Source organism: Pezoporus occidentalis, unplaced genomic scaffold, assembly GCF_034315485.1.
Source record: "Pezoporus occidentalis ecotype Australia unplaced genomic scaffold, CSIRO_AGI_Poc_V1 ctg162, whole genome shotgun sequence".
Taxonomy (NCBI): domain Eukaryota; kingdom Metazoa; phylum Chordata; class Aves; order Psittaciformes; family Psittacidae; genus Pezoporus; species Pezoporus occidentalis.
This window is the reverse complement of record NW_026913447.1, coordinates 166,155-192,608: the sequence shown is the minus strand read 5'-3', so window position 1 is coordinate 192,608 and position 26,454 is coordinate 166,155. Positions and strand designations below refer to the sequence as shown.

Genomic DNA, 26,454 nt, shown 5'->3' with positions numbered 1-26,454 from the left:
GCAAACAAAAAAATGAGTGCTTGAATTTTGGTTCAATTTGTATTTTTAGATGTAGTTTCTCACCTATTCTGTTTCTATACAGGTGAGAACTGTGCAGGTATATGTGTGTCTATGGTTAAAAAGGGATTTCTTGGTCAGTGACCTTCCAAAGCCTTCGTTACCACCCAGGGCCTCTAGAGCACAGCACTGCTATGGGATATCACCACAGGAGCAATTGCTACTTCAGGTGGAAAACCTCATAAACCTCAAAAGCTATTACAATGCCTGGGTAAGGGGGATCTGTTTATCTTGCTGTCTGTGCACTTAGAGCGATGGCCCAAGCCTTGTCAAAAGAGCCAGGGCTGACAGGAAGCACATACACACCTCAGAGGCGGATGGTGTTTGATAGCTGGGATGCCATGGAAGATTTCACATTCTTCAGCTCTAATCTCTTATAACAAAATGTAATTCAAACCTAACCCTCGAGAAAATAAGTCAGCTCTGGTTAGTGTCATGCCATGTCCCATGTATCCATCAGTATTTGGTTTTGGTAGATTAGAGCTCTCATTTACCTATTTTCTGCTCAGTCAGCAGTGCTTTGTTTTAGCTGATATTTTCAAAAAGGTGTTTATTTTTGCTGCTAGTCTAAGATGAGCCCTGTAATTGTCTGCGAAATGGAGAAGCACTCTGGGTTAATGTTTCTGTAGCTGTGATGCTCTCTGGAGGCAATGCCTGATGGTCACTGTTGCATGTTTTCCAAGGTGCTTTTTTCCATGTCTATTTTAAAAACAGTTGCATCGTATTTCAGTTACCTCTGTCCATCACTAACATGTTTTACTAAAAATGCCTTTCATGGAAAGCACAGACTTTTTGTCTCCTAGATGGATTAAGGGAAGTAGTAGTGTTTGCTATGAGAAGTATCATCTCTCTGCCTCAGTATTTTTATTTAATGTACGATTTGTGGCATATTTGGGGTCAGAGGTACGGTAACACCTTGTACCTACTAAGCAAAGTAAATAAAATATTTTAACTTTCACAGTTTCCCATCTTTTCAAGATAAACCAGGATAACTAGAACAAAGAGATAAGCGTAACTGCCTTCCCCCTTCTTCTCCTTGTCCTCTTGTCCTTTGCCACCCAAATATAACTGAGTGCAGCTGTGACCGTGCTGCTGTCTTCTCAGCACCCCCACCTACATATTTCCTGCTCTGAAAGATGCTCTGCTGGCTGCTTTACCATCCTCTTTTAGGATGTAATACCTGTTTAGTCCTGGGAAGACCTCAGCCCCTGCTGCAAGGTTCCCTGACATTTCTTCAGCTCCTTTCTCTTCTCTGGTTTTCCTCTCCTTCTTCCTCTTTTTCTTTCTGTCCTTTCACCCTCTTTCTTACCATCCCAGGCTTGCTCCTGGTGGACTCATGGATCATCTTTGACATCTTTCATTCTTTGCCTTTGCTCTGCCTGTTTATCCCTTGCTTCACACAGCCTTTTACAGACCAGGCTACTCAGAATTCCACCTCGCTCAAGGGAGATAGATGCAATTATTCAGGACATCTCTTTGGTTTTAATCTCTGCTATCTGGTTCTGGCTTTTTTCTAAGATGGGACACTGGTCTAGATGCCTCCTGGAGTTGAAACAGTGTGGGAAATCCCTGCATTGCCCGGGGGAGTGTTCAGCAGTTGAGCTTGGAATGTGCAATATTCCTTGGAAGTACAGGTCTGGCTCTACACAGGTTCTGTCTGGTCATTCACCTGGAAGGGAAACTAGTTCAGGAATGACCAGCACAAGACCTTTCAAAGCTGTGGTATCCCAGGACCTCTGTTTTCTGTTTGTTTACACCTTCAGTCCTGCTCTGATCCCTCCCTACAGTCATCTCTATGAGGACAGCTGGAGATCTGGTGGAATTGCCACCAAGGCACTTGATGCAAACACAATGATGTAGTGGATTAAGACTATTTACAATAACTGGTTACTTGTTTTTTATTGAAGCAGATGGAAAATGCAGTGATAAACATGTTGCTTGTAAACGGATTAAGAGAAATCACAAGGCATAATTCCAGTGAAACATCTGAGAAAAAGAGCAAACAAAAAAACCCAACACCCTCACCCCCCAAAACCATGATGGGCATAGTACTTTTGAAGCTGAGGACAGGAATTAGGGCAACTTAATTTTCTATGTTCAGGATCACAACTAAACTTTCAAGCCTCTCTGTGCATTTGTGCTGAGACTCATAGAACACCTCTGATGGAGGTCCATGAGTAGTATGGTAGTATAATAACTGTTCAAGATCCTTGTGAGCTCTTCCTGGACACAGAAGACCACAAAAGAGGCAGGGATGTCCTGTACACCGCTCTCTTCCTTTTCAGCAGTGTGCAGAGGTGGTGCCCTTCCACTATGAAAATGGGCTTCTGAAAGACCCTCTTTGGAGGCAGTGATCAAAGTTCACCTCTGAGCTATTCCATTTACCAGCAAAATCCAGAAAAGAAACTTGAATTTGTATTATTAATCTAACAGCATCATTATGAATGAACTGCAGGAAACAATGCATCTTCCTATATAAGCAAGTGTAAATAAAACTTCTGATGAAGCACTTTACTACACTGAATTCCTTATTCTTCTTTGAGATCATTCCAAAATTCAGTGTGCAGCTTAATCAACTTCATGCATTCTTTGAGTTGGACAAGTCAAAACTAACATGACCCTGCACAAGGGAAAGCTTCCCTCGCACGAGAAATCACATTCAGCTTATTTACTGTATGTGAAAACAGTCCCAGATCATTCCTTCCCTGAGGCAACAAGATCATTTCAGTGTTTCCTCAACCACCGCCAGCCTTCAACACTTCCCAGGAAGCAAGCCTTGCTCTCAGTATGGCCTTGGCTGCATGGTCATTAAAGGCGAGGTGAAGCTGTTGAAGCAAAATGACAAACCCCTCAACTTTAATGTTTGCAGCTGTAATAGAGTCACCAACTGTAAAGTATGGGGCTGTTTAACCTCTTTTTACCTCTCTTTTGTATCAATTATTGATCTCACTTTTATATATTAAGCTTTGGGCCCTGCTTTGGCAAAGAGTTGAGTACAGGATTACCTCCACCTGCAGGTTAGTGTGTTTAAATTAACATGGCTGTTTGCATGAGTTAAATAAATACATGTGTAAGCTGATATAATACTTTTAATTAAAAAGATAGTACATTATGTTGATACAGTGCTATGTGGGTGGTAGGATCTAAAGAAAAGGCAGAGAGCAGAGTTAAGCAATTCAGGTAGTGAATGAGATCTGCATTCAATGGGAGAAGTTTTGGGTAAGAAATAACTTTTTGGGAACATACACATGCCAGGCCTATATAGGGTTCCTTTTAAAATCAGAGTCCTTCCACAGTCATGACAGTTGGATCAGGGTTGAAAATCACCCAAAGGATTCTGGCTCTGTGCTCGGATATGATTCAGTTTCTTTAAAAACCTCATCTTTCAGAGTGACTGGGACCACTTCTGGGATGTGGTAAATTAAATCCTTTGTTATCTAAAGGCAGACACGGCAGGGGTTACAGCAGTGAAAACCACTCTTCGTTTCAGACCTTGTCACTAGATACTTTCTGCTTGGAGCAGGGGGGTAAAGAAGATGATGCGGAGACAGGTGTCTCCTGAGTGCTTGGGTCCAAGTACTCAGGTCCTGCTTTTGTTCCTGTTATCTTTGAATCAGGAGCAGCTGTCTGAGCAATACAAGCGCTTAGCCTTGCAAGAAACATCCACAGCTTTCTCTGGCATCAAGACAGCAAATCCTGCCTTTACTTACTTACTATTTGTACAAAGGAAAAGCAGTAATTACAATGGAATAAACATCTAAAACATCCTCTCAACAAAGAAAAACAAAAACAACCGGGGGGGGGGGGGAGATATCTGCTGTGCAGAACTCCTTTGCTTTAACTGAACAGAGGAATAAAGAGAACACACAAATGGCACCATGAGCAGAGAAATACCTTGGAGTTGAAAGTTAACAGCACACATGGCAGACCATGGTGACAGCAGATGCTGAGCAAGTCAGGGAAAACTTCTGACAAGTCCCAGAATTTCTCAAGTAAGAAAGAGTCCATCTATCGTGAGCTGCCTTCTGGGTGCTGGACAGCATATCAAAGGGATTAACACTTAATCATAGCTGCTTCATCTGTGGGGATCTGCAATATTTATGTATTTGTTTGTTTATTTTTGTATTCAGGTCTTTCTGTTGCAGATGGGAAACTGAGGTACAGAACAGTGAAGTGGCTTGTTCAAATGTTGCCTGTGGCAGAGCAGAAAATAGAAGGGGGGTTGCTGAAGTTCTTCTTACATCCTATGATTACTTCTGTGCTGTTTTAACAGAGGAGTTACGGTTTGTTACTTGCATATCCCTGACCTTTCTGTCTGGAATAATACATGAGTACAGTCTGTTGCTCATGTTTCCCTGATTTTTCTGTCTGTGAAATGAGGTTATTTATACTACAGGTGAAAGTGCTCGTAAGGCTGATTTGCACACCCTCATTTCCCTGGAGCCTTTCATACTTGTCGGAAGTTCTGTAATGATCAAAGGCAATACAACAGCCAAACACTTTGCAAAGACAACGTGGTTTTGCAGGTTTGCTCCCCTGGTCCTGGGCAGTTTAACCCTGAAAACAGGATATAGTACAACGGGCCAGACCTGATGCACTACTTTATTCAGGTTTGTTGTCGTTAATTTCATTTTTATGAATGGTGGGGAAGTAGCAGCCATACACAAGGATAAACAGCCGTCACAGCAGAGATGCTTTGAACTGTTCCGTTCCTTTGGGAGAGAGGTTTGAGATAAAGCCGAATCTGGCAAGCATCAGCGGTGATGTACCCGGGAGGCGCAGATCACCCCCACAGTTTTGGACCTCTCCGTCTCTTTTTGCCCTGCGGTGGGCACCCCCCATTTCCCCGTGCTCCCCGCGGCCGGGAGGGCACCGCCGGGGTTTGATGTCTCCTTACCCCCGCCGCACATCTGCCGCGACCCGTCCACATCTGGCCGCCGCCGCAGCCCCTCCTTGCCCCGCCCCGCCATGGGGCCGCATCTGCCGGCACATCTGGGCGGCGCGGCCCCTCCCCACGGGCACATCTGTCGACCGCGGGGGGCGGCCCTCCGCCGGGGCGGGAGGAGCGGCGGGTCGGCGCAGCCCCGCCGCCGGCCGGGGCGGGCAGAGCCGGCGCGGCGCGCAGGGGAGAGGCGGCCCGATGGGGCGGCCGGCCGGCAGCCTGGCCCCGCTCCGGCTGCTGCTGCTCCTGGCGCTGGGGCACGCCTGGACCTACCGGGAGGAGCCACAGGACGGCGACAGGTGGGTGTCCCCAGCCGCGGACCCCGCGCTCCCGATCCTGCTCGTTTCCCCCATCCATCACCTTTTCCTTTTTTTCCTTCCCTTTTTTTTTTTCATTTTAATAACCCGACTGCCCGCCTTGCAGGGAGGTTTGCTCCGAAAACAAAATCGCCACCACCCGGTACCCCTGCCTGAAACCCACGGGCGAACTTACCACCTGTTTCAGGTGAGCCCCGCGGCCGCGGAGGGCGAGGGTGCGAAGGGGAAGCCGCGAGGTACACGTGTGTCCATGGATCCGGAGATCGGGGCACACGCGTGGCTGTCACCAGGGGATCGGGACACACGTGTCGCTATGGACCGGGGAATCGGGATACACGCGTGGCAATGGACCAGGGGATCTGGACAAACGAGTGGCCAAGGACTAGGGTATCGGGACAAACGCGTGGCCGTCCCCGGGGGATCGGGGCACACACGTGGCAGAGGACCGGGGCTCCCTGCCCGCGGGGAAGGCGCTGCACCACCCCAGGGGAGAGCAGAGTGTTGATGTAGGTCGTAGGGACAGCCGCTGTGGCATCTGTTTGTCTGCCTCCTGCTCTGTGCTAACAGCCCCAGGCACTGCTGCCACCCCCATGAGCTGGAGTACCGGTAACTTGGTCACATTCCTCTGGTGTCCAGCATCTCCCTTAACAAGTCCTGCTGTCGCCCCAGGGAAAGGTTGTGGTAACTTGCGCATATGTCGCCTCAAAGACACGGGTGGAGAGGATATGTGTGGTTCTGATTGTGGTGTCCTGGCTATCAGTCACTGATACAGTAAGAGAGGCTTCCTCTGTTCTGGACGCCTAGGAGTGCCTTGGAGCTATAGCTGCATCAGTTGCAGGATAAACAGTGAGATCAATGGGATTTATGCCACCAGAAAGACATTTACTTTCAGGTAGATGAATCATTCTCTCAGAATGCGTAAGTTCTTCGGCCACCAGCTCTGGGGGAGACTTAGGCAGAGGCCTCCCAAATTAAGCAAGATGAATCCAACCATCAGTTTTCATTTTTCAGCTGTGCATTTGAGAAACATCATCTGTTTCTCAGAAGAATTTTAAAACTGTTATAATGATGACAACTGACCTGAACAGTTGACAGTAGTTGTACTTTTGGAGAAATACACACAATGTATGAGCACACATTTATCCCTTTGCAGATGTCCCCTGATTAGTCCCATCCCCACAGACGAGATGTCTCATTTATGAGAGCTGCCTCTTGTGAGGAACTCTGTGGAGGCGCCTGTGCTCTCTCTGCCTTGTGTGTATATGCCTGCGTGTGGCAGGGAGCCACTTAGATACCAAAAATACGATAAGGCACATTAACGCTTGTGGAAAGTGTTACAGAGATCATCCATTTCTTCCCAGAGTGCTTTCTGTTTGGCATAAGTACCAGCGAGCTGCAGACACACGATGCAGCAGTGTTGTCCCTCACTCATGCTTATTGCTGGTTCATGCCCTCTGGCAGCCACAGCCAGCTAGGAAGTTGTCATGCTGCTGCCCAGTTCTCAGCAGCAGTAGCATCCTTATGAACCCTGGGTAGGGCTCTGTGGGGACCGGAGACCACCCTTCCCTGCTTCCCTTACCTTCTCTCTCCTCTCCCTGTGAAGGTGAGGCAATGCTTGCTTATGAGCAGCATGCAGTGCTTTTTGGAGAGATGCAGTGTGTAGGTTTTGCAGGGAAGGGGAGTATTTGGTTAGACATGCAGCACATCTCTGGTTTGAGACCAGAGCACTGGGGTGAACAAGGTTGTGTTTCTTTCCTTTACTGAAGGAAAAAGCCATAGTAGGAGCTGCATAAAGCAGCATGCACATGACTAGTTACTGCATGTCCCCAAATCCATCTGAGCAAAAATTGGGTCTGCTTTGTGTGTAACGGATAAGGACTTCACAGCCTCCACCGACTGCTGCAGGCCACCGTGCAAAGAAAACAGGACTCTGTCCAGCTGCCAAGTCCTACTTGTACTTTCTTTCATCCTTGCTGAGGTATTTCTGACCTTTGGGCTCTTGTTCTGCTGAGCCTTCCCTCCCCCTCACAGCTCTCCCCCTGCACAAACCCGAGTTATTCACTGTCCCAAACCAGCACAGACTGTGAATGAGCATTTCCAAATCACTGCACTGAACTCTAGGTTGTTTTGGTTCATGTTTTCAAATCTTTTCTGTATCTATGGACACTGGCCTGACTTGCTTTAACAAATTAAAAAAAAAATCCATTTCTATTTCATCACGTGTTTTCCAGGTCTAACCTTTAGGGGGAAGTGAGGAGGGCTCCATCCCTCACCCTGTGAGCTACCTTTTGTGATGTCCATCTCTGCAATGGAAGCATGCAGCTCAGCAGAGCAGATCTGCATGCAGGGCATACCTGTCCTGCTGTGTGTAGCTGTTTCTGCCATCTGAGGTTTGCCATGCTCTATCTATTTAAGGGTTGGATTTCATGATCTTAAAGGTCTTTTCCAGCCTAGCTGATTCTATGATTCTATGATCATGGACCAGCAGCATCACCCATCCATGATGGTGAACCTCACGGAAAAAGCAGCATTGCTGTTGCTCCTGGTCTCGAGGTGTGCCTCCAGATGGTGTGTAGGATTAACCTTGGTGGAACACATTTTAATTTAAGATTCATGAACATGTGGAGGTTGAGGCTGTTAACAAGATGACAGGAAACTTGCAAGTGTTGACTAATCCTGTGGTGTCTTGGGGTGCATTTTGTTTTGTAGGACATTCAGGTACATTGGGATTCAGTCTTCACATCAGAAATAACTGCAAACATTTAAAACACTTCAGCTGAGTAGAAATTCAGCTGTGGTTTAGGGACCTTTGAGTCCAGGTTTCTAAGAAACTTGATTTTGGTGTTCTAATATAGATCCTTCCAAAATCTCATATTTCATGTTCCTGTACAGTTTTTTTCACAGTATTTCATAATGACAATATTTGTGAACAATATAGTCATTTAGATACATTGTTAGAGGTAGTTTAAAAGGATAAGTTAATGTCAGGTGCTGTTTACTATTAGCATACAGACCTGATTTGTTTTCTAGGCCTAAGTACCTTTTGTGTAGAAATTAAACAAACTGACACAACACATCAAGCATAAGGCAACATCCACCACTAGTAACAATCTGCTGTGCAATTAGTTAAATAAAAAAAAATATACCTTTGAAGTCAGATGTCAAAATTCCTGAGCTAAATTAGTTTTCCAAAGAGTAAATTCTTGACTGAAAGCAATTTCATCCTTTTATTCCTCCTGATGGAATTTTTCATGAAAATCAGCATGTTTGCAAAGCACTTTAATAAAAATAGCATCTTTTCATCACAAAAAAATATTTCTTGAAAATGATTTTTAACCAGATTTACTCATGAATAAAGATAAGCCAAATGGAGAGCCAAGCCAAAAGTGGGGCCAAGCACCAAGAACATATTGGCATTTTTCCCTGTGATCATAGCAACCTTGTATACAATTAGATGCCTTTTTCCTTTTTGAATCTATTCAGTCTGGCCCTTGGCTTAGTTTGATTTGTATTTTTTTAGATGTTTTCTGTATTTATTTTCATAAGAGTACAGAGGAACAGATGCAAAAAGCAGTGGATGCTTGTACAATATCTTTTCAGTGCAAATTTCATTTGAACTTTTGTATGTAACTCCACAAAGTACCCAGTCCCAGTGGCCTCATCATGTAGGTACAGAGAATAAATTCTGCAGATTTGTTGATAATGTAATAGTCCAATAAGACTTTAAATTCCGACTGCATGTAAAATTAATCAAATTTGATGAAATTTGGGCAGCATGAGACTATGAGGCCCCAATCACATTGCTGTCTTCTACTATTTGAATGCGATGATCTGTGTCATGCTCAGATAGATTTTGAAACAATCTGGTGGCCTGTTATACTGCATGAATGGAAGGACGGTACGGCCCGGCACAAGCAATCCAGGAGGTTCCTCGATTGTGTAGAAGACAACTTCCTTCTGCAAGTAACAGAGGAGCCAACAAGGAGAGGTGCCACGCTTGACCTCATGCTCACCAACAGGGAAGGGCTGGTTGGAAATGTGACACTCCAGGGCAGCCTTGGATGCAGCCATCACGAGATGGTCGAGTTCAAGATCCTCAGGACAGTGGGAAGAGCGTGCAGCAAGCTCACTGCCCTGGACTTCAAGAGAGCAGACTTTGGCTTCAGGAACCTGCTCAGGAAGGTTCCGTGGGATATAGCCCTAGAGGGCAGAGGGGCCCAAGACTGTTGATTGATATTCAAGGGTCACCTACTACAATCTCAGGAGTGTTGCATCCCAACTAGGAGGAAGTGCAGCAGGAGGGCCAGGAGACCTCCTTGGATGGATAAGGAGCTGCTGAGGAAAATTCAAATGAAAAAAGAGGCTTATAATAAGTGGAAGCAAGGACAGGTGGCATGGGAAAAGTACAGGGATGTTGTCCGAGAAGCTAGGGACCAGGTTAGGAAAGCTAAGGCTCAGTTAGAATTAAACTTGGCTAGAGGTATTAAAGATAACAGGAAGGGATTCTACAAGTACATAGCAAATAAAAAACAGACTAGGGAGAATTCAGGCCCCCTCAGGAAGCTCTCAGGGGAACTGGCTACACAGGATTTGGAGAAGGCTGAGGTTCTGAATGACTTCTTTACCTTAGTCTTCACTGGCAAAGGCTCTGACCAAACCACCCAAGTCTTGGAAAGCAGATGCAGGGACTGTGAGAATGAAGACCTTGCGCCCACTGTAGGAGAGAAACTGGTTCAAGACCGTCCTAAAAATCTGAATGTGCACAAGTCCATGGGACCTGATGAGATCCATCCGTGGGTCCTGAAGGAGCTGGCAAATGAAGTTGTTAAGCCACTGGCCATCATATTTGAGAAATCATGGCAGTCAGGTGAAGTTCCCGACAACTAGAAAAAGGGAAATATAACCCCCATTTTCAAGAAGGGGAAAACGGATGACCCAGGGAATTACAGACCAGTCAGTCTCACCTCTGTGCCTGGCAAAATCTTGGAGCAGATTCTCCTGGAAGGCATGCTAAGACACATGAAAATCAGCAAGGTGCTTGGTGACAGCCAGCATGGCTTCACTAAGGGGAAATCCTGCCTGACCAATTTGGTGGCCTTCTATGATGGGGCTACAGAACTGATGGACAGGGGTAGAGCAGTTGGCATCATCTACCTGGACCTGTGCAAAGTGTTCGACACTGTCCCACACGACATCCTTGTCTCTAAATTGGAGAGACATCAATTTGATGGATGGACCACTCGGTGGATAAAGAACTGGCTGGATGGCCGCACACAAAGAGTTGTGGTCAATGGCTCAATGTCCAGCTGGAGACCAGTAACGAGTGGTGTCCCTGGGGGATCAGTGCTGGGACCGGTCTTGTTCAACATCTTCATCGCTGACATGGACAGTGGGATTGAGTGTGCCCTCAGCAAGTTTGCCAATGACACCAAGCTGTGTGGTTCGGTTGATATGCTGGAGGGAAGGAATGCCATCCAGAGGGACCTCGACACGCTTGTGAGGTGGGCTGATGCCAACCTCATGAAGTTTAACCATGCCAAGTGCAAGGTCCTACACCTGGGTCGGAGCAATCCCAGGCACAGCTACAGGTTGGGCAGAGAAGAGATTCAGAGCAGCCCTGTGGAGATGGACTTGGGGGTGTTGGTCGATGAGAAAATGAACATGAGCCTGCTTCAGTGTGCACTCACAGCCCAGAAAGCCAACTGTATCCTGGGCTGCATCAAAAGGAGTGTTACCAGCAGGTCGAAGGAGGTGATCCTGCCCCTCTGCTCTGCTCTTGTGAGACCTCACCTGGAGTATTGTGTGCAGTTCTGGTGTCCTCAACATAAAAAGGACATGGAACTGTTGGAACAAGTCCAGAGGAGGCCACGAGGATGATCAGGGGACTGGAGCACCTCCCGTATGGAGACAGGCTGAGAAAGTTGGGGCTGTTCAGCCTGGAGAAGAGAAGGCTGCGTGGAGACCTCATAGCAGCCTTCCAGTATCTGAAGGGGGCCTATAAGGAAGCTGGGGAGGGACTCTTCATTAGGGACTGTAGTGATAGGACAAGGGGTAACAGGGGAAGTTTAGGTTGGATATAAGGAGGAAATTCTTTCCTGTTAGGGTGGTGAGGCACTGGAATGGGTTGCCCAGGGAGGTTGTGAATGCTCCATCCCTGGCAGTGTTCAAGACCAGGTTGGATGAGGCCTTGGGTGATATGGTTTAGTATGAGGTGTCCCTGCCCATGGCAGACAGTTGGAACTGGATGATCTTAAGGTCTTTTCCAACCCTAACTATTCTATGATTCTATAATGTTTCTGCTCAGTGCTTCTGTTTGTTATCACTCGCATGTGACAATTCAGTTTGTACATCTTAGCAGCAGTCCTTCATCCATTTTCATTTTAAACAATGCTACTGAACAATATTCCTGTGGTCCAGAAGGAAAAGAAGCATCTGGAATAGACATCTACTTGCTTCATCCTAATCATGTAACTATGTTCCCATAGGGGACAATAGTGGTTATGTCACTTCCAAGTTCAGGACCCTCAACATGTAATCTGGTACGTTTATCGACTGGAGTTGCTCCCTTTCTAAAACCAGCAAAACTTGATCACCTTATTGACTTCGGTATATTAGGACAGCTAAATATTATTTTCCATTACAATTTGGAGAGTGGAGTGAAAATCATTAAAAAGATGATACAAAGACTTAACAGAAACATTTACTAGTGGGAAGCTGTTGGCCCATCACCAGTTGTAGAAAGATTCAAGCATGAAACAGATGGGAAAATGAGAATATTTGTATCCCCTGACTGTGAGAATCTCTTTGTCTACTAGAAACTTAAATATTGTAAGTTGACTTGAAAAAAAAAAAAAGAGCTTTGTTCCTTTTCAGGATTTTTTAAGAATATTTTTATAAATTTGAACCTGGGTCTGTGTAACCTGGAAGAAAACTGTAGCCTTCATGGGCAAAGGGAAGGGGTTTTATTCTTTTATTCAGGTGAAACTATTAGTCTAATTCCCACTCAACTTGAAAAAAAAATGACTTGTTTAGTTGATGAAACTGAGTTTTTTAAACAAATAGACTGTTGACCTGGTGAGAGAAATTATCCATCTTTCTCTGACACCACAGTGAGAATTCTCCCTTTCCTGCATTTTTTTACTGAAAGTGAAGTGTGCAAGTTCCTTAAGGAATATATTATTCCCTAATTCTGTGCCCATAGTGTTAGGGGCTACTTCTGCTTCTTCCTTCTGCAGGACCAGCAGGGAGTAGGAGGTTTAGAATAACAGTGCTTGGCAGAATAGTCCTATCTAATGACGATAAAATCTTTGTAAAGATGAAGCAAATCTTTGGGAGTTATATCTGCAAATAAGGCCCACGTTGTGGGGCTTAAATCTTGACTTAGAACTTAATCAGTAACTTTCGCTTGGTAGTATTTCACAAGCAAAAGGTCTTTTAAATAGGAGTAATACATTTTAGTATAGGTTGACAGCTTCTTCAACTGATAATTAGCAGCTACAGGTATTTTACAGAGGCCCTCCCTACTCTTCAGGTTTTAAATTTTGCTGTGAGATATTGCTCTACACTTCCTAATAGAAAGACAATTCAAATGCATTGCAGAAGAGAATTGAGTGTATACTTACACCATACTTGATTCTGATGATAACCAGAGATCACATGCCTCCAAAAAGCATGTATTTTACTCTCTTGAATGCTGATATTGCTGGTGAAGCCTACTGTTTTTATAGACTGTATCATTTTGCACATTCTTAAAAGATAAAAGTAATTGCAAGTAAGTTGGATTGTAACTGTTCCACAAAGAGCAGCACTTTCACTAACATGCCCTTTGGGACCGTATGCAATTCCTGGTTCCCAGATACTTGACAAGCATGTTGCAGAGCTTTCCAACAGGAAAAAAATAATTGATGTATAAAATTTTGCAGCTCTCAGCTGGAGTTAGCAAGGATGACGTTTTGTCATCTTATCTTCTGACTATTTATTTTAGAGATTTACTTTTTATTATTGCTGTTGTGTTTCCTCTCTGGAGTTTTGCTGACCATTTCTGTTTTAGTTGAATTGAAAGAGCCCCAACTGATATAACAGTAAAACCAAGAAATGGGTATGATTAGAGAAAAGTACTGTTTAATCTCCAGTTGTCTTGCAGGGAAATGCACTCCATGGTGGAATTTTGCAGAAAATTTAAGAGTGGATATGACTTCAAATTCTGTTTTGTTTCTAGAAGGCTAAACGTACACAAAGGCTGTAGTTCTACATCTGCCAAAAGAGTTTCTTTACGTTTCACTAAACTAACAACTCCTCCTTGCACATAGCTCAGAGGTGAATTGCCACAAAGTGCTATCTCTTTGCATCACTCAGGGCAGCATCAGCATCTGCCCGTGTAGACTGTGAGCACAACTGGAAAGAGCTTCAGCAATGCTGTTTGGTGGTCAGATTGAAAATGGGGCATGTCAGAATATACTAATTTATTCATCCTAGGAAGAAGCCTGTAAATACGTATATAGTATAGGGCCTTTTGAGCTCCATACCAGACCATCATCATGAAATGATGTGTTCAGCAGCTTTGTGATGTAGCACAGCCATGGAGTGCTGCTCTCTGAGCACTTTCACTGGTAGTAATTCTATTAATATGTTCTCTAACAAGTTGTATATGAAGAGATTCAACAAACAGAAGCACTCCCTAGTTAAAAGGGTTTTGTTGTCTATTTTATATATATGTTTAAAACATCTTCCTGAAAATTGTCAGCATACAAATAAAATTTTCCTTCAGTACACTACTTTTTTACAAAACAGGATATGCTGCAATGTTGCTAAGATATTTTCCCCATCTTTCGTGGTATTTTTTCTCACTATTTCTTTTAAAGGAGCACTTTTAAGCATCATGGTTCTGATGTCAGTCAGTCCTTAGTTTGATTCAATTTTCTTTGGTGTGATTGCCAGGGGAACAGATTGCTCAGAGTTACTGAGACATGTACTGAACATATGTCAGGTAAGAGTAACACAGATACCACGCACGTCTGTAGGTTTCCCTGTCACATTCAGGTCGCCATGACTTCTGGGTCACTTTGCTGTCTCAGGTGCTAAGACTAAGGATCTAAATTCTTACTGAACTTTGCTGAGGTTAGGGACACTTGTGATCTCAGTAGGTGTGGGTGCTACTGGCTGCAGCAAAGCCTCCTGCAGCGAAATACAGTGCTGCTGTGTGTTTACTGTGCAGTGTTTCCTCTGTACAGCCATGGAACCATTACAACTGGTGATCTTTCAGAACATTGCATAATTACTGTGAGTGGTGCACTGAGGTAGAACGTGCTAAAATTAAAGGATGAGGTCTAGCAAACAATTTTTCACATAGCCCTGAAGTTTTTGATGTTCACATCAAAGCAGTTTGGAGAACTTTAAAACTGGCAAGCCAAGAGCTTAATGATAAGTGCCCTCCTTGCTGGTTTGATCGATAATGAAATCCAGGTGCATTGCATTGTGGTTTCCATCTACAGAATATAGGGTTAAATATGAACTGACTTTCCCGAGCGTGTTGTCTAGCTCAGAGACTTCAGACAAACAAAATTGTAGCCCCAGGGCCTCCTGTCGCTGATACAAAACATGTAATAAAAATAGGCTGCCAAAGGGAATATGACTTTTGTAATTATACTAAGTATTGTATATGCTCCCTGAGGTCAGGCGGCTTTGTCCTTACAAAAGCGATTGCAGTCTCTCTTGCTAACAGCAGGACATTATTAATACTTGTATTACTGCTCCCATTGTGATACTCACATTCAGCTGGGTTGTTCTGCACAGATTGCAGTCAAAAATGAGCAAGACAGAAAAAGCAGGAATGGAAGGATAAAAATATAGAGCAGCAAGGAAGAGAAAGGGAAAGCAAGCACACCAAAACAAACAGGGGCATGGAGCAGGCAGACAGAACAAAAAAAAAATTATATAGGCGTAAAAAAGAGAAAAATTACATCTTCATGGTTGCTTGTGTGACAGATACATGTGTTGTAGAACGGAGGTAATCACTCCCCGAAGAAGTATAATTTAAATGCTTCCAGGCATATATTTCAGTAGAACTCAGGAGAACAAAACATCAGCCAAACCCAAACAAAAACACACATGAACGCACCCCAGGGAAGGTGCCTGGTCTCCAAACCTAGACTTGGAGTTAAGCTACAGTACCTGATGCATCCTCACTTGACAACCCCTCTCCTTCCTCCCTTCCTTCCTTCCTTCCTCCCTCCCTCCCTCCCTCCCTCCCTCCCTCCCTCCCTCCCTCCCTCCCTCCCTCCCTCCCTCCCTCCCTCCCTTCCTTCCTTCCTTCCTTCCTTCCTTCCTTCCTTCCTTCCTTCCTCAGCTTGGAACATCTCCCTCCCTCTCTGTGAAGTGTGAGTCTGTGTGGCAGCAGGAGGAATACCTCACAGGCGGATACTTAAACTGCCCATTCAGTTCGGATTGCCTTCACTTGTTGTCATAGTGCAGTTTTCTAGGGAAGTAGTTAAACATGAAATATTTAAATTACACTTGGAAGACCAGATCAGGCTATTCTGCTGTGAAAAGAAGAATATTCTGCTGTGCCCACATTCTGCTGTGAAAGCCATTGCCCAGTACAAAAAGCAAGTGGTTTACAGGTTTTGTGAGACTTCAGCTGTGCTTGTCTGTCTCACTGTCATTGCACGTTTGAGAGAGCACTTACTGCATGTGTGCAACGAGGTCACAAAATGCAGGTGTGCGAAATACCTGGTGTGGCCCTTACCACTGATTCACAGATGTGCAGAGGGGCTATGCATGGGTGTATCACATTTCAGATCACACTTGTGCTTGTGCAATGGTGGTCATTTGGGGCACAGTGAATTTGGGTTTCATTGAGGTTGTGCTGAATTCTTACAACCCTGAGTTTAATCTTTTTTTAATTTTTGTCTCCACCGTAGTGTGCTGAGTCCTGGGATGACTGTTCTCTGAGTGTGTGAGTCACTGCTGAGTGTTCAATAGGAGTGTCACTTCAGCTGGAGCTGTTGGGGATGGCAGAAGGCTTGGTTTGTGCTAAGTCAGTGACAGGGAGAAGATCTGCTCTGGAGACTTTTGCTTGTGTTCGTTATGTCTCCTATGATCACTCTGGGGTTCCTCTTTAAATTCCATGCTTACTGAGAAGCTGAGATCAATGCCTGCCATCTGAATAAGCAGAGCTGACTTTGATTTACGGTAAAAGAAAAAACTTCCCCCAGATTTTGCTCGGAAATTTTTTCTCTCTGTTGTCCATTTTCTCTTTGCTCGGTTTCAATTTTCAAACTAATGGTGGCTTCTTTTGTAAACTGACAGTAGCAAATGTCAGTACTTTGACATTTCTTGTTCCAATTGTCAGCAGAAACAATAGAAAGCAGAATCCGTACAGTGGTGACTCGGTTTCTTTTTGGCCTAGGAAAAGAAAGCAATTTGTTTGCATCTCCTTGAGGGTAGCTCAGTTTAACAGTCAAAGGAAAAACAGTTTCAGTTGTAGACAGTAATCTCAGATCTTAGTTGTGTTTGGAAAATCCTTCTCACTTAGTGTTTCCCATCATGTTGTGTTGATTTCATTGTTGATCCTGGTTCAACAAATGAAGTATGAGACCATACAGCATTTAGTCTACATCTAGCTATTAAAAACATGTACTTCTGGGGTTTTTTTAAACTTAAGTTCTAACCACATCCATTTTAACTGATGATCTGTGCTGGAATTTAAATAAGGTGAAATGCACAGTAATTATATTCACTGTATTAATATAAGCAGCCATTCAATAGTAAGTGCACGTAAACCAGAGTTTAAATGATTTTCAAATGGGCTGGGATCTAAAGCAATGAGTACACAATATTATAAGTGGAAGAGGCAAAATCAAAGCTATCAACTGAGTTTTTAAGTGGGTTGTTTTTGGAAAATTAACATGCTTATTATAAGTCAAAAGTTATACTTGAGATTTTGAAGAAATACAGGGCAATATTCATCAGGTCTAGTGAGTGTATGGCAAAGAGTAATCTTTCTATGGAGAAGTTAGTGGTGCACAGCTTGCAATGTAAAACATCAGCTGGCTTCACAGTCTCTTTACCCTCCCTCGAGAGGTAAGGTTGACCATCTAATTCTACACAAGACACATAGTTAGATAAGTGTAGTCTGCAAAATGGATGAAGAAATACATGAAGTATTATCATAGTATTTTGTGAGTTATGGGTAAATACTGACAATTTAGAAATTTGTGAAAACACACTCAAAAAAAAAAAAAAAAAAGCTCGGAATTCTTTTTATAAGGGACAGCAAATAACTTTGTTGGATGTATTATTTCATTGTAAATAACTTCCTGCCCAGAGCTCCAGCATCTCAGTGGAATGTTAATATCTCTATGATCACATTCAACACATTTAATACATGTTGTAAATCTGACATCTTGCCTATTCAACAAGATGTTATTATCATACTCAATTTTCATTATGGAGTTTATTATCATAGCTGCACCAAAAAGCAGTGTCATTTCCTAAATGTTGCTCCCTGGATTTCTGACAAAACCCCTTAGTTTAGAGATTATTGCCTTTAAGAGCTGAAATGAATAGCCAAAGGGAAAATTATTTGATATTTATAATAGCATCTGTGGGAAGAGAAAAAAAAAAAAATGGGTGAAATGGGGTGGTGGGTCTTTGGTAGATCTTAGTGGTTGAGAAACAGAGAGCGACAGACACTTGAGGGACCAGGGGTCACCAGAGCTACTGCTTCATAAATGTTTGATCCTCCTGGGGATCCGCTCTTTTAACTGCAGCTTCCTAAGGCAAGAGCAAGGAGCAATGGCAGACAGACATGCTGGCAGCCTGGTCTGATCACCCGATGCCTGGAAATCAGTAGCATGATGGACCCGACTGTGGTTGGGCTATTGGTCTGCACGATGGCTCAGACAGTCTATGGGCAAGTGTTGCCTCAGGCTTTTACTCTTGTGGTACCTCAGATGTTGGCTTCTGGATACATGATATGCTGCTGTTCCAGAATTCAAGGATTCCAGATTGAGAGAAAGGAAACACAATAGAGAAATCCCAACTAATTTATTAATACAGGAAAAATAGATAACAAAAGACACAGTAAAGGATATTTCTGATATTCGGTTATCTTACCAACCCTAAAGACCATGTGACGACGACCAGGAAACGAGCTCCGAGACACATCATTGCTGTGTGAGGTGGCAGGATCAACCTTAGTGGATGTCCCTGTGAGGGCAGCGGTGACCTGGGTGGTATGAGGTTCTGCCTCCCTGCATTGCATGAGGCTTGGGCTTTTATACTAGCAAAAATGCACACCCATTCTGGTGTAGGGGGCCAGCCTGCATCGGATGAAGTGGCCAGCTATATCTAGAAAGGTCACCAAGGGTCGGGACTTTTCCTGGGATCAGCCAAAGCAGGACCTTCCAGGGAGGAGCCAACACGGACAAACAGTACTTTTCTATTTTTGTGTGTTTCACCATGGAGCGTTACCTATTGTCACTGACACGGCTGCTTGTATTGAAAAGAGGATATTTGCTTAGGCAGGTATAGGAAGGTTGTTTTGAAGTATATGTGGATTTAAAAGCTCTTTTCTTTTTTTATTTTTTTTGCTTGTTTTGTTTTTCCTGAAGAAAGTGTATGTCTGCTCCACTGGACTTCCTACTCCCTGGAGGCTATGAGTGCATACCCAGATAGCAGTTGCTGGAGCTGCTTTGAATTTCAAAATTGAGAGATGAGGAGCCTAAAGCAAATGGGTCATTGTTTTGGGGTTTGTTTTTCTGTTTTTGAATTTTCATGAAAAAAAATCTCATTTCAAGATTCTCTGATTTTGAAATGAATAAACACCAATAGGAATGTGGTTAAAAATGGAGAACGTGGGATTCATTTTTATTCTACCTTGTCCTGCTTGCCTTGTAGCTTGTGTAATAGCAAAACAGAAGATATTAATAATGCTATTTCTGAGCATGTTTCCCTGCCCACTCTCACCTTTCAGTTCCCCATGTTACTTTCTTCAGAAAAAAAACAGTAAATTAAAGGTGAGGGAGGGAAACGGGACAACCTGACACTTCGCAGTTTTCAGACCTTTCTGTTAAGAGTCTGCTTTAGGAATCCAGGCTCAGTCTGCTCTGTCTGTATATGGGGAAAAAGAGTTATTCTTCAGGCTGAGTTAACACATCCTATTTCCTCTTAATTTTAAAACTTTTCAAAGAGAAATGAAAATTTCACTGCGATACAACCTCATTGAAGATCTTTACTCACAGAAGTTTTACAACAACAGAGCTGCATTCCTGGCATCTCCTCTGGGTTCGGAGTAAATTCAGGCTGCATTCAAACTTTCTCCTTGTGTCTGACCTTAAATTAGGTCCTTTTCCTGCAGAAATTTCTCAGTGTGGGATAGGAGCTCAAGAAAGCTACTTGATATGAATGAATGTGTTTGTTGGACTGGTCTCATCTTGGTTATTCTTGGAAGCTCACTTGTGTTAAAGGATGGCTCATTTGGTCCCCTGCATGGGCACTAATGATGCTGTATGAAATGATTTGCAGAAGGTTGAATTTCCATAGCTCTACTGACTCTCCTTGACCTATACCAAAATGTGTCAGTTTGGGAATTCTTCTTCATAATTCTTCTTAGCATTCAATGAAAAAAAAGAATGCAAAAAGTAGTTAAAGCAGATTGAATGCATCTTACCAACAAAGCAAGTTCTCTGCTTGACTTTCCAAGCTGAGTTTAATGGCCAGAGTCTTGTTTGTACTGTTTGTTGTCCTTGCACTGACCCGTATTTGAGTTGTGGTTTTATTGAGCGTGCCTGGAAGGGTCCTTGAGAGTGCCCCTCCAGATTTACATCAGTGACAGTACTAAGATCCTGGGAGGCAATGTTGTTTAACCTTAGGAGGGACTTGTCAAGAGCTGAGTTGTATTTCTACATCCTGGGCTAAATTTACTTGCTCCTCTAGGAGCCGTATCTTGCCAAAACCTGCCTTCAGTTATCCACTAAGGTTTACAATGGGATGTCAGTATTAGCTACTTCTCCAGCTATAAAATGGAGGAAAAAGCCTAATTTATGCCTCACAAAAAAAAAAAAGGAACTTGAAAGCTTATGCTGAAGATGTAGCGTTCCTGTTACAGCAAAGAAGGCTGCCATAAATTGAATCTTCAAATAACTTGCTGGAAGTTGTTTACTTATGGTGATTTGCTGTCATTGCAGTTCAGCAAAATGCTACTGTTTGAGATAAGAAGAAAAAATGCTCCTTTTCAAAGTATATTTTTTCATATCCACCAAGAGACAAATTAGATTTTTGAGATATTTTCTTATGTTGCAAAAATATCCAGAGTATTTCCACAGTGGGAGTAAGCTAATGGTACATCACTGAAATATCTCCAGTGAAAATAGCTGTGATGGATTGAAAAGAGCAGCAGAAAATACGTAATCAGGAGCAAGAGTGGCTAAGATGTACACATATATCGATATGTACACATATATTTATTTACACATCCTTAGTTGCAATATGGGCTGCTGGATATTTTTAAGAACCAGGAAAAAGAGACTTCAAATATTTTCATTGACCTTACAGCCATTACAGTTATAAGTTGTTCCAATGAAAAGAAAATTGTTCCAAGAAATTTTCTTTAAGGACTTGACAAGGATTTAATGCAGGACAAATATCTCTTCGGGATGAAAATAGAGAGGAAACGTTCCTGTGTTCAAATTCCTCTTAATTAGGGCTGAAGACCCTGGCTGTATTCCATATTGTCCAGTTTGTTGTTTTGCTCTGTAGGGCTTCTCTTTTGGAAGAAATAACCAAACAAATATAGCAGTCTTTTTATTAGATGCCATCTTGACCTTGCTTTTTGGAAATACAATGGCCCAGAGGATGAAAAATTACAGCAAGTGTTTATTACTGAAATTCAGTCTCAGTTGTGAGAAGATTAACTGCTTCAAAGGATTCAATATCCTGACTGCTACAGTATGATGTGCATGGAAAAAAGCTGCAAAGCAGCATCAGAGAGCTGGAAAAGCCTGTGTGGTGACTTGCCCTTGAGGCACACAATTGGTGTTTGTGGGAAACGCTTGAGAACAGAAGTTTCAGAAGTGGTCTTAATCAAATGCCACCATCACTGATTGCACTAATTGCCAAACAGGGCTGCTGTGGGGAAGACCTGGACCAGGAATCCTTACGTCATTCCAGCTGCTCACTGATAGTGCCAGAAGCTTCCAAAATTTGGATTTGGAAGCCAAGTGACAAATGGATGTTCTGCAGCTGGATATCAAGATCTGAATGAAAAGCTACTTTACTCTTTTTTCTTTTTTTTTCTTTGGTAGGAAAGTTGTACTTCCTAAGTCCTTTTATATAGCATGAAAAACCTCTGTTTATGCGGAATGCTTCTTTGGAGGGCCAGGCTCTTGATAAATTCAGAAGTAGTTGCTAGCTTCTGTTAGAAATAGTTTTTCATTTTAAAATTTTCTAAACTGCAGACTTCAAATAACTTCTACTTTTTTTCTTGTTATTAGAGACAAAATGCAGTTGTTTGAAGATACTTTTCCACCTTCTACCTCATAGCAGGAAGGCATTCCCCATTTGGAAGGCTCCCCGAAATCTTTCATGATATCTTTATATAGCATAACTTAGTTTCTTTGCAGAGAATAAATTTTTGGCACCCTTCTTACTGAAGCATGACTTTTACAAGTAAGTGCAATATTTTATTTTATTATCATTCGGTAGAACCTGTAAAAAATAACAAAACACGTAGAGCATGGCAGCTTATTTGCCTGCCTTACTCGGACTAAATGCACTATCTCTAAAAGCCTTTGAGAGGCACAGACAACTACTGCTTTTATTTTCATTGTTTATAGTAAGCTCCTATCACTTTAATTTAATTTTTTTTTTTTTTATTTCTTTCTTAAAAAGTAGGTCTTTCACAATGCACTCTTCTGTTAAATGCTCCAAGGTACTTCAATGGCTACAATTGGATGCTCAGTCATTCCTTTTGTAAAGTCAATGTTTAGATGGAGGTTTAGCCATAGAACCCTTAATTTTTCCTTTCACATAGTGTAGCTGAAAATCATAACAAAATTATTTTAAACTTAGGTTCTCAGCTGTTGAAGTTAGGAAGGTTCTGGCAGTGTTTTAGCTGTCTGTAATGGCAAAGCATAAATTCTCTTGGAAGAGATTTAGGCTATATGACTGCATACACACATAAATATGCTACATAAATTACTGTCTCATCCAAGACAGCAAGAATACCCCATGTTTGTTTTCTGTTGCCTGTGAGCAAAAAAAGTTAGCTAGAGTCAAAACCTATTTTGCAGCACCAGTGCAAATTGGAAGTAGCTCCTTTGGCTTTGGTTGAGCTTCTCTAGATTTATGCTGCTTTAAGTAATGGTGCAAATGAGATTTAGCCCCTGGAATTCAGCTTTTGTGAAACGTCTCCCAGTTCCCAGGATGAATTAATTTGGCTGTATTTTACAAGGAATCATCTAACTCAGCAGTTGTTGCATACAAGCAATTCAGTTCTGGGGTTTTAGCCTTTTCCTGTCTCAACATAGGTTTTTAAAGTTATTTTTGATTGTGGGTAATATAGGATTAAAAAAAACTTAAAGAAACAACCAACAAAATGCAACAAAACCCAGCTTGTTTCTTGCACAATTTTTTAGGATAGTCAGCAGTTCTGGACTGTTTGTAAATAAATAAATAAAAGACATGCAATTTTAAATAATGTTGGAAATGTTCAATGGAATGGTGTATCTTCACTAGAAACTATAAGCAGGCCTTCATTTTTATAGCCCTGTTCTGTCAAGAGCAGCAGAAGATTGTTCTCACCCCTGTGATGCTGTAAGGGACAGCTCGCCAAACCATTTGTATGCTTTGCGCCACCGTTTTTTGGCAGAAGTCAGGTGCCTACGTATCATCTGAGGACCTGTGCTCAAGTAGAGGGGATATGGAATTAAAGATCACTAAGGATCAGTTCCTGTGTGTGACAGCGCTTTGTAACCTAGTGTTGTGACAAAAAAGAACAAGGCTGTAAGTCTCATTGTAGAATATGGCCAAGTTCAGTGTCTTTAGCAAGACAACGAGGATGATGTTCTGTGTTCCCTCACCCTCAGGTCACTCTCACAGTTCTTCTTTGAATTCTCCTGTGTTTATCAGCATTCCTGAACTGCAGAGAGCAGAAAAGATGCTTAATTTTAAGGTTATGTGCTCTGCTTCCAAATGCTAAGGCAGAACATACTCTCTTCCCTTGCTAAATATACAAGAGTCTCAGCAGTGGTTTTGATTACAGGGCTGTATTTTTTCCTTCCTAGATGTGTGACTTCGACTCATGCAGTTCTGTGCAGATAGCTGCAAAGTTGCGTCAAAGTTTTCTTTGTTACATGCTTGCAAATATTATAACTTTGTTAAACAGTGCTGCAAGTAAGCGCAGAGATGGAAAGCACGTCAGACTTCACCAGGAGTCTTGAGGGCATATGTAAGTCTGCCAAAGCAGGAACTGGGTATTCCCAGAAGGGAGAAGCCCCCACAAGCACCAGGCCATGGCAGGCTTATACTGCCCCTGCCACAGTCCCTCATATCGTGTGGTGTGACATGCTACCGTAGAGTGGGTCTGAGAGGAACTGTAAAGATGCACAGATTCTGAACAGGAAAATTAATCCTGGATCATTTTCATTCTGGGCCACATGGAGTTGGAAATGCAGAGATGCAGGATGAGCATCCCTGAAAACCCCGACTTGCTACAGTGATGAAGAGGCAAAAGCCTGCTAACTTGAATAAATAAGATAAAAATGGTGTATTTGAAAGACCTGGAATTTTCACTAGAATTCAGAGAAAAACTGAGGCAGGGATTCCCCTGGGGGCATGCTGAACTGTGAGGAGGTCTCTGAAATGCCCCTTATTCAGTCACCCAAGAAGAGCCAAGGAGTGTGTTTGCATCCTCAGGGAGAAAACTACATTTTCTGCCTGCTTCAGAGACACCACTCTGGTCAGATTTTCTCCAGTGTTTTCCTAGAGGAATATCCAATCCCTATAATGCTTATGCTTTTCTAACACTCTTGCTTGGTGGATCATTGCCTTTGGTACTTAGATGTTTGGGAATGAGAGAAAATAAATAGTGGTCAAAACTTGGCAGGAATTGATCCCCAACAGGGATTACCTAAGCCTTTGCTGTTCCATGTATCATTTAAAGAGAGAGCTTATTGTAGGTGAAATAAATTTATCTGCCCGAGTGCGAGTACTGAGACAATTGACTGTATGAGGAGACGATGCTGGAAGTGAGAGGCACGTCTGGGCAGGTCACAGGAGGAAAGGTCTGGTTATGGGACAACCAGGAACTGGAAATGAGAAAGGCAAATGTATTGCCACAGTGTATGCCAGGAAGTATTTTCAGTAGTGGTGAGAAACCTTTAATACTTCTCTGCAAACCCTTGGTCAGACCTCAGCTTGAATAGGCTGTGCAATTCTTGTTTCTTAACTGCAAGGATAAGGAGTCACAACTGGGACAAGGCTTTCAGAAACAGGGATAGCCCATGTGCTGAGAAGAGGGAAGTGCTTTAGAGGTGGAAAGAAGCAACATCTCTCTTGGAAAGGTACAAGCCAGTCCTAGTTTTAAAGTTATATAGTTATTTGAGTGATGCAGAGTACTAAGCTTCATGACATTGGTCTTGTTAGTTGTAGTGCCACATTCATGTGAGAATCAGCTTTTGGAACTGGTTTGCACTGGGAAGTCTGGACATAGTGATGGGGTCTTACAGGTATCCATATGCAAGCACCTAACTTGGGAAGTTGTCTTTCCTCTGGTTGTACAGCTCAGATGCTTTCACTAGCTTGAAAAACAGAGCAGAGAGTAGGTTTCTTCCTTATGCATGTCATGTAACCATCTGCCTATTGGCTAAGCTGATCCAGTGTATTCCCAGCTCACATGGGAAATGCTAGTGTTACCCTCATGTCTAACAAACCAGCAGCCTGCAGGCTGTGGTCATGCTTACTCCACCCTGGAGGCGTTTGGGGTCAGCAGAAGCAGGCTGTTAGGGAGACCAGCTGTACCCCTCGTGACTGCACTAGGGCCTGTGGTTTTGCTGCTGGCTTATTCTGCAGGCTGGAAATCCTCAATCTCAGAAATCATGGCCTGGTGGCTTAGAATCAGGTGCTCTCCTTCCTCTCCCAGCATTTTGGCTGGACTTTTAACTTTGTTATTGAACATGGTGAACGTGGGAAATCTTATCTCTTGTCTGAATGACTTCCATAACTGTGCTCAACATCCTGTGATGGTGCTGTCTCTTTATGAATGTCTTGCTTGTCATTGTTAGCATGGAACAAATATCCCTGGAAATAAACAAAACAAGGAAATATAGAAAATGTTTGCTGTAAAACAGAACTATGTTTAAATTGAAGGTCTTCCCAAGGAGCTTACTTACACATACTTAGAGCAAGGCTTGCTTTGTCTAGGCTTGAATGTTGACTTTTCCTTCTGAATCCTAACGGGAAAATGTGGGGTTTGTCAGAGTCTCTTTCATGGACCTAAATCATGATAACGGTTTTGTAAACCTGAAATGGAATTAGAGCCTTAGAGTCATGAATGTGCATAAATTCCTCGTGTTGTTCAAAGAACAGAATGTTGGCTCTTTCATTGAAATGCTCCAAGTGGCAGTTTTGGGATTAAACATCTTGAGGCACATGTAAAAAAATAACTTTCTGTACATTTGCAGCCTGCTTAAATCCAATCCAGAGGCTGCTGGTCTACAGGTTGTGTTATTTTGACTTTGTTTTCTTTCATTAAGAGAGTGAAGAGGTGGGTTGTCTTGCTTAGGTGACTTTCACAGATGCTGGTTATCCACTAGTAACAGAACAAAGACTTGACCTGGAGGTTGACTCTCCAGTGACCCTTAAAGTTGGAATAACTGAGAAAGCAGCAGTTGCACCAATAAAAGCTTCAAATGAGCTGAGGGCTGAGAAAAGGGAGATTGTTGCTTATAGGGAGAAGTGAACTGATGCCAGCAGAAAGCTGATATGGGAGCAACATGAGCGATATTATCTCCCCAACAGACGTGACTGTGTTCCAGAGGCTGCAGGGTCAGACCCCAGGCTTGCTTAAGGCCACGTGAAGGCAAAATACCTCCTTTCTATACTACTGTAAACAGGGATCCAAAACAGGATAATTAGCAT

General features: G+C 42.9%; 1 protein-coding gene across 3 annotated transcripts in view; it reads left to right on the top strand.

Annotated features, from left to right (window-relative positions):
• Positions 1–5,130: 5,130 nt before the first annotated feature.
• Positions 5,131–26,454, top strand: part of CCBE1 (collagen and calcium binding EGF domains 1) — a 97,540-nt gene continuing 76,216 nt past the window's right edge. Inside the window, exons 1-2 of one of the 3 annotated variants that reach the window (XM_062612865.1) lie at positions 5,131–5,298; positions 5,423–5,503. In XM_062612865.1, coding sequence (XP_062468849.1) covers positions 5,198–5,298; positions 5,423–5,503 — 182 coding nt within the window. In that variant the 5' untranslated portion in view covers positions 5,131–5,197. The remainder of the gene's footprint in view (positions 5,299–5,422; positions 5,504–26,454) is intronic. The other 2 variants (XM_062612866.1, XM_062612864.1) reach the window with 2 other exon arrangements.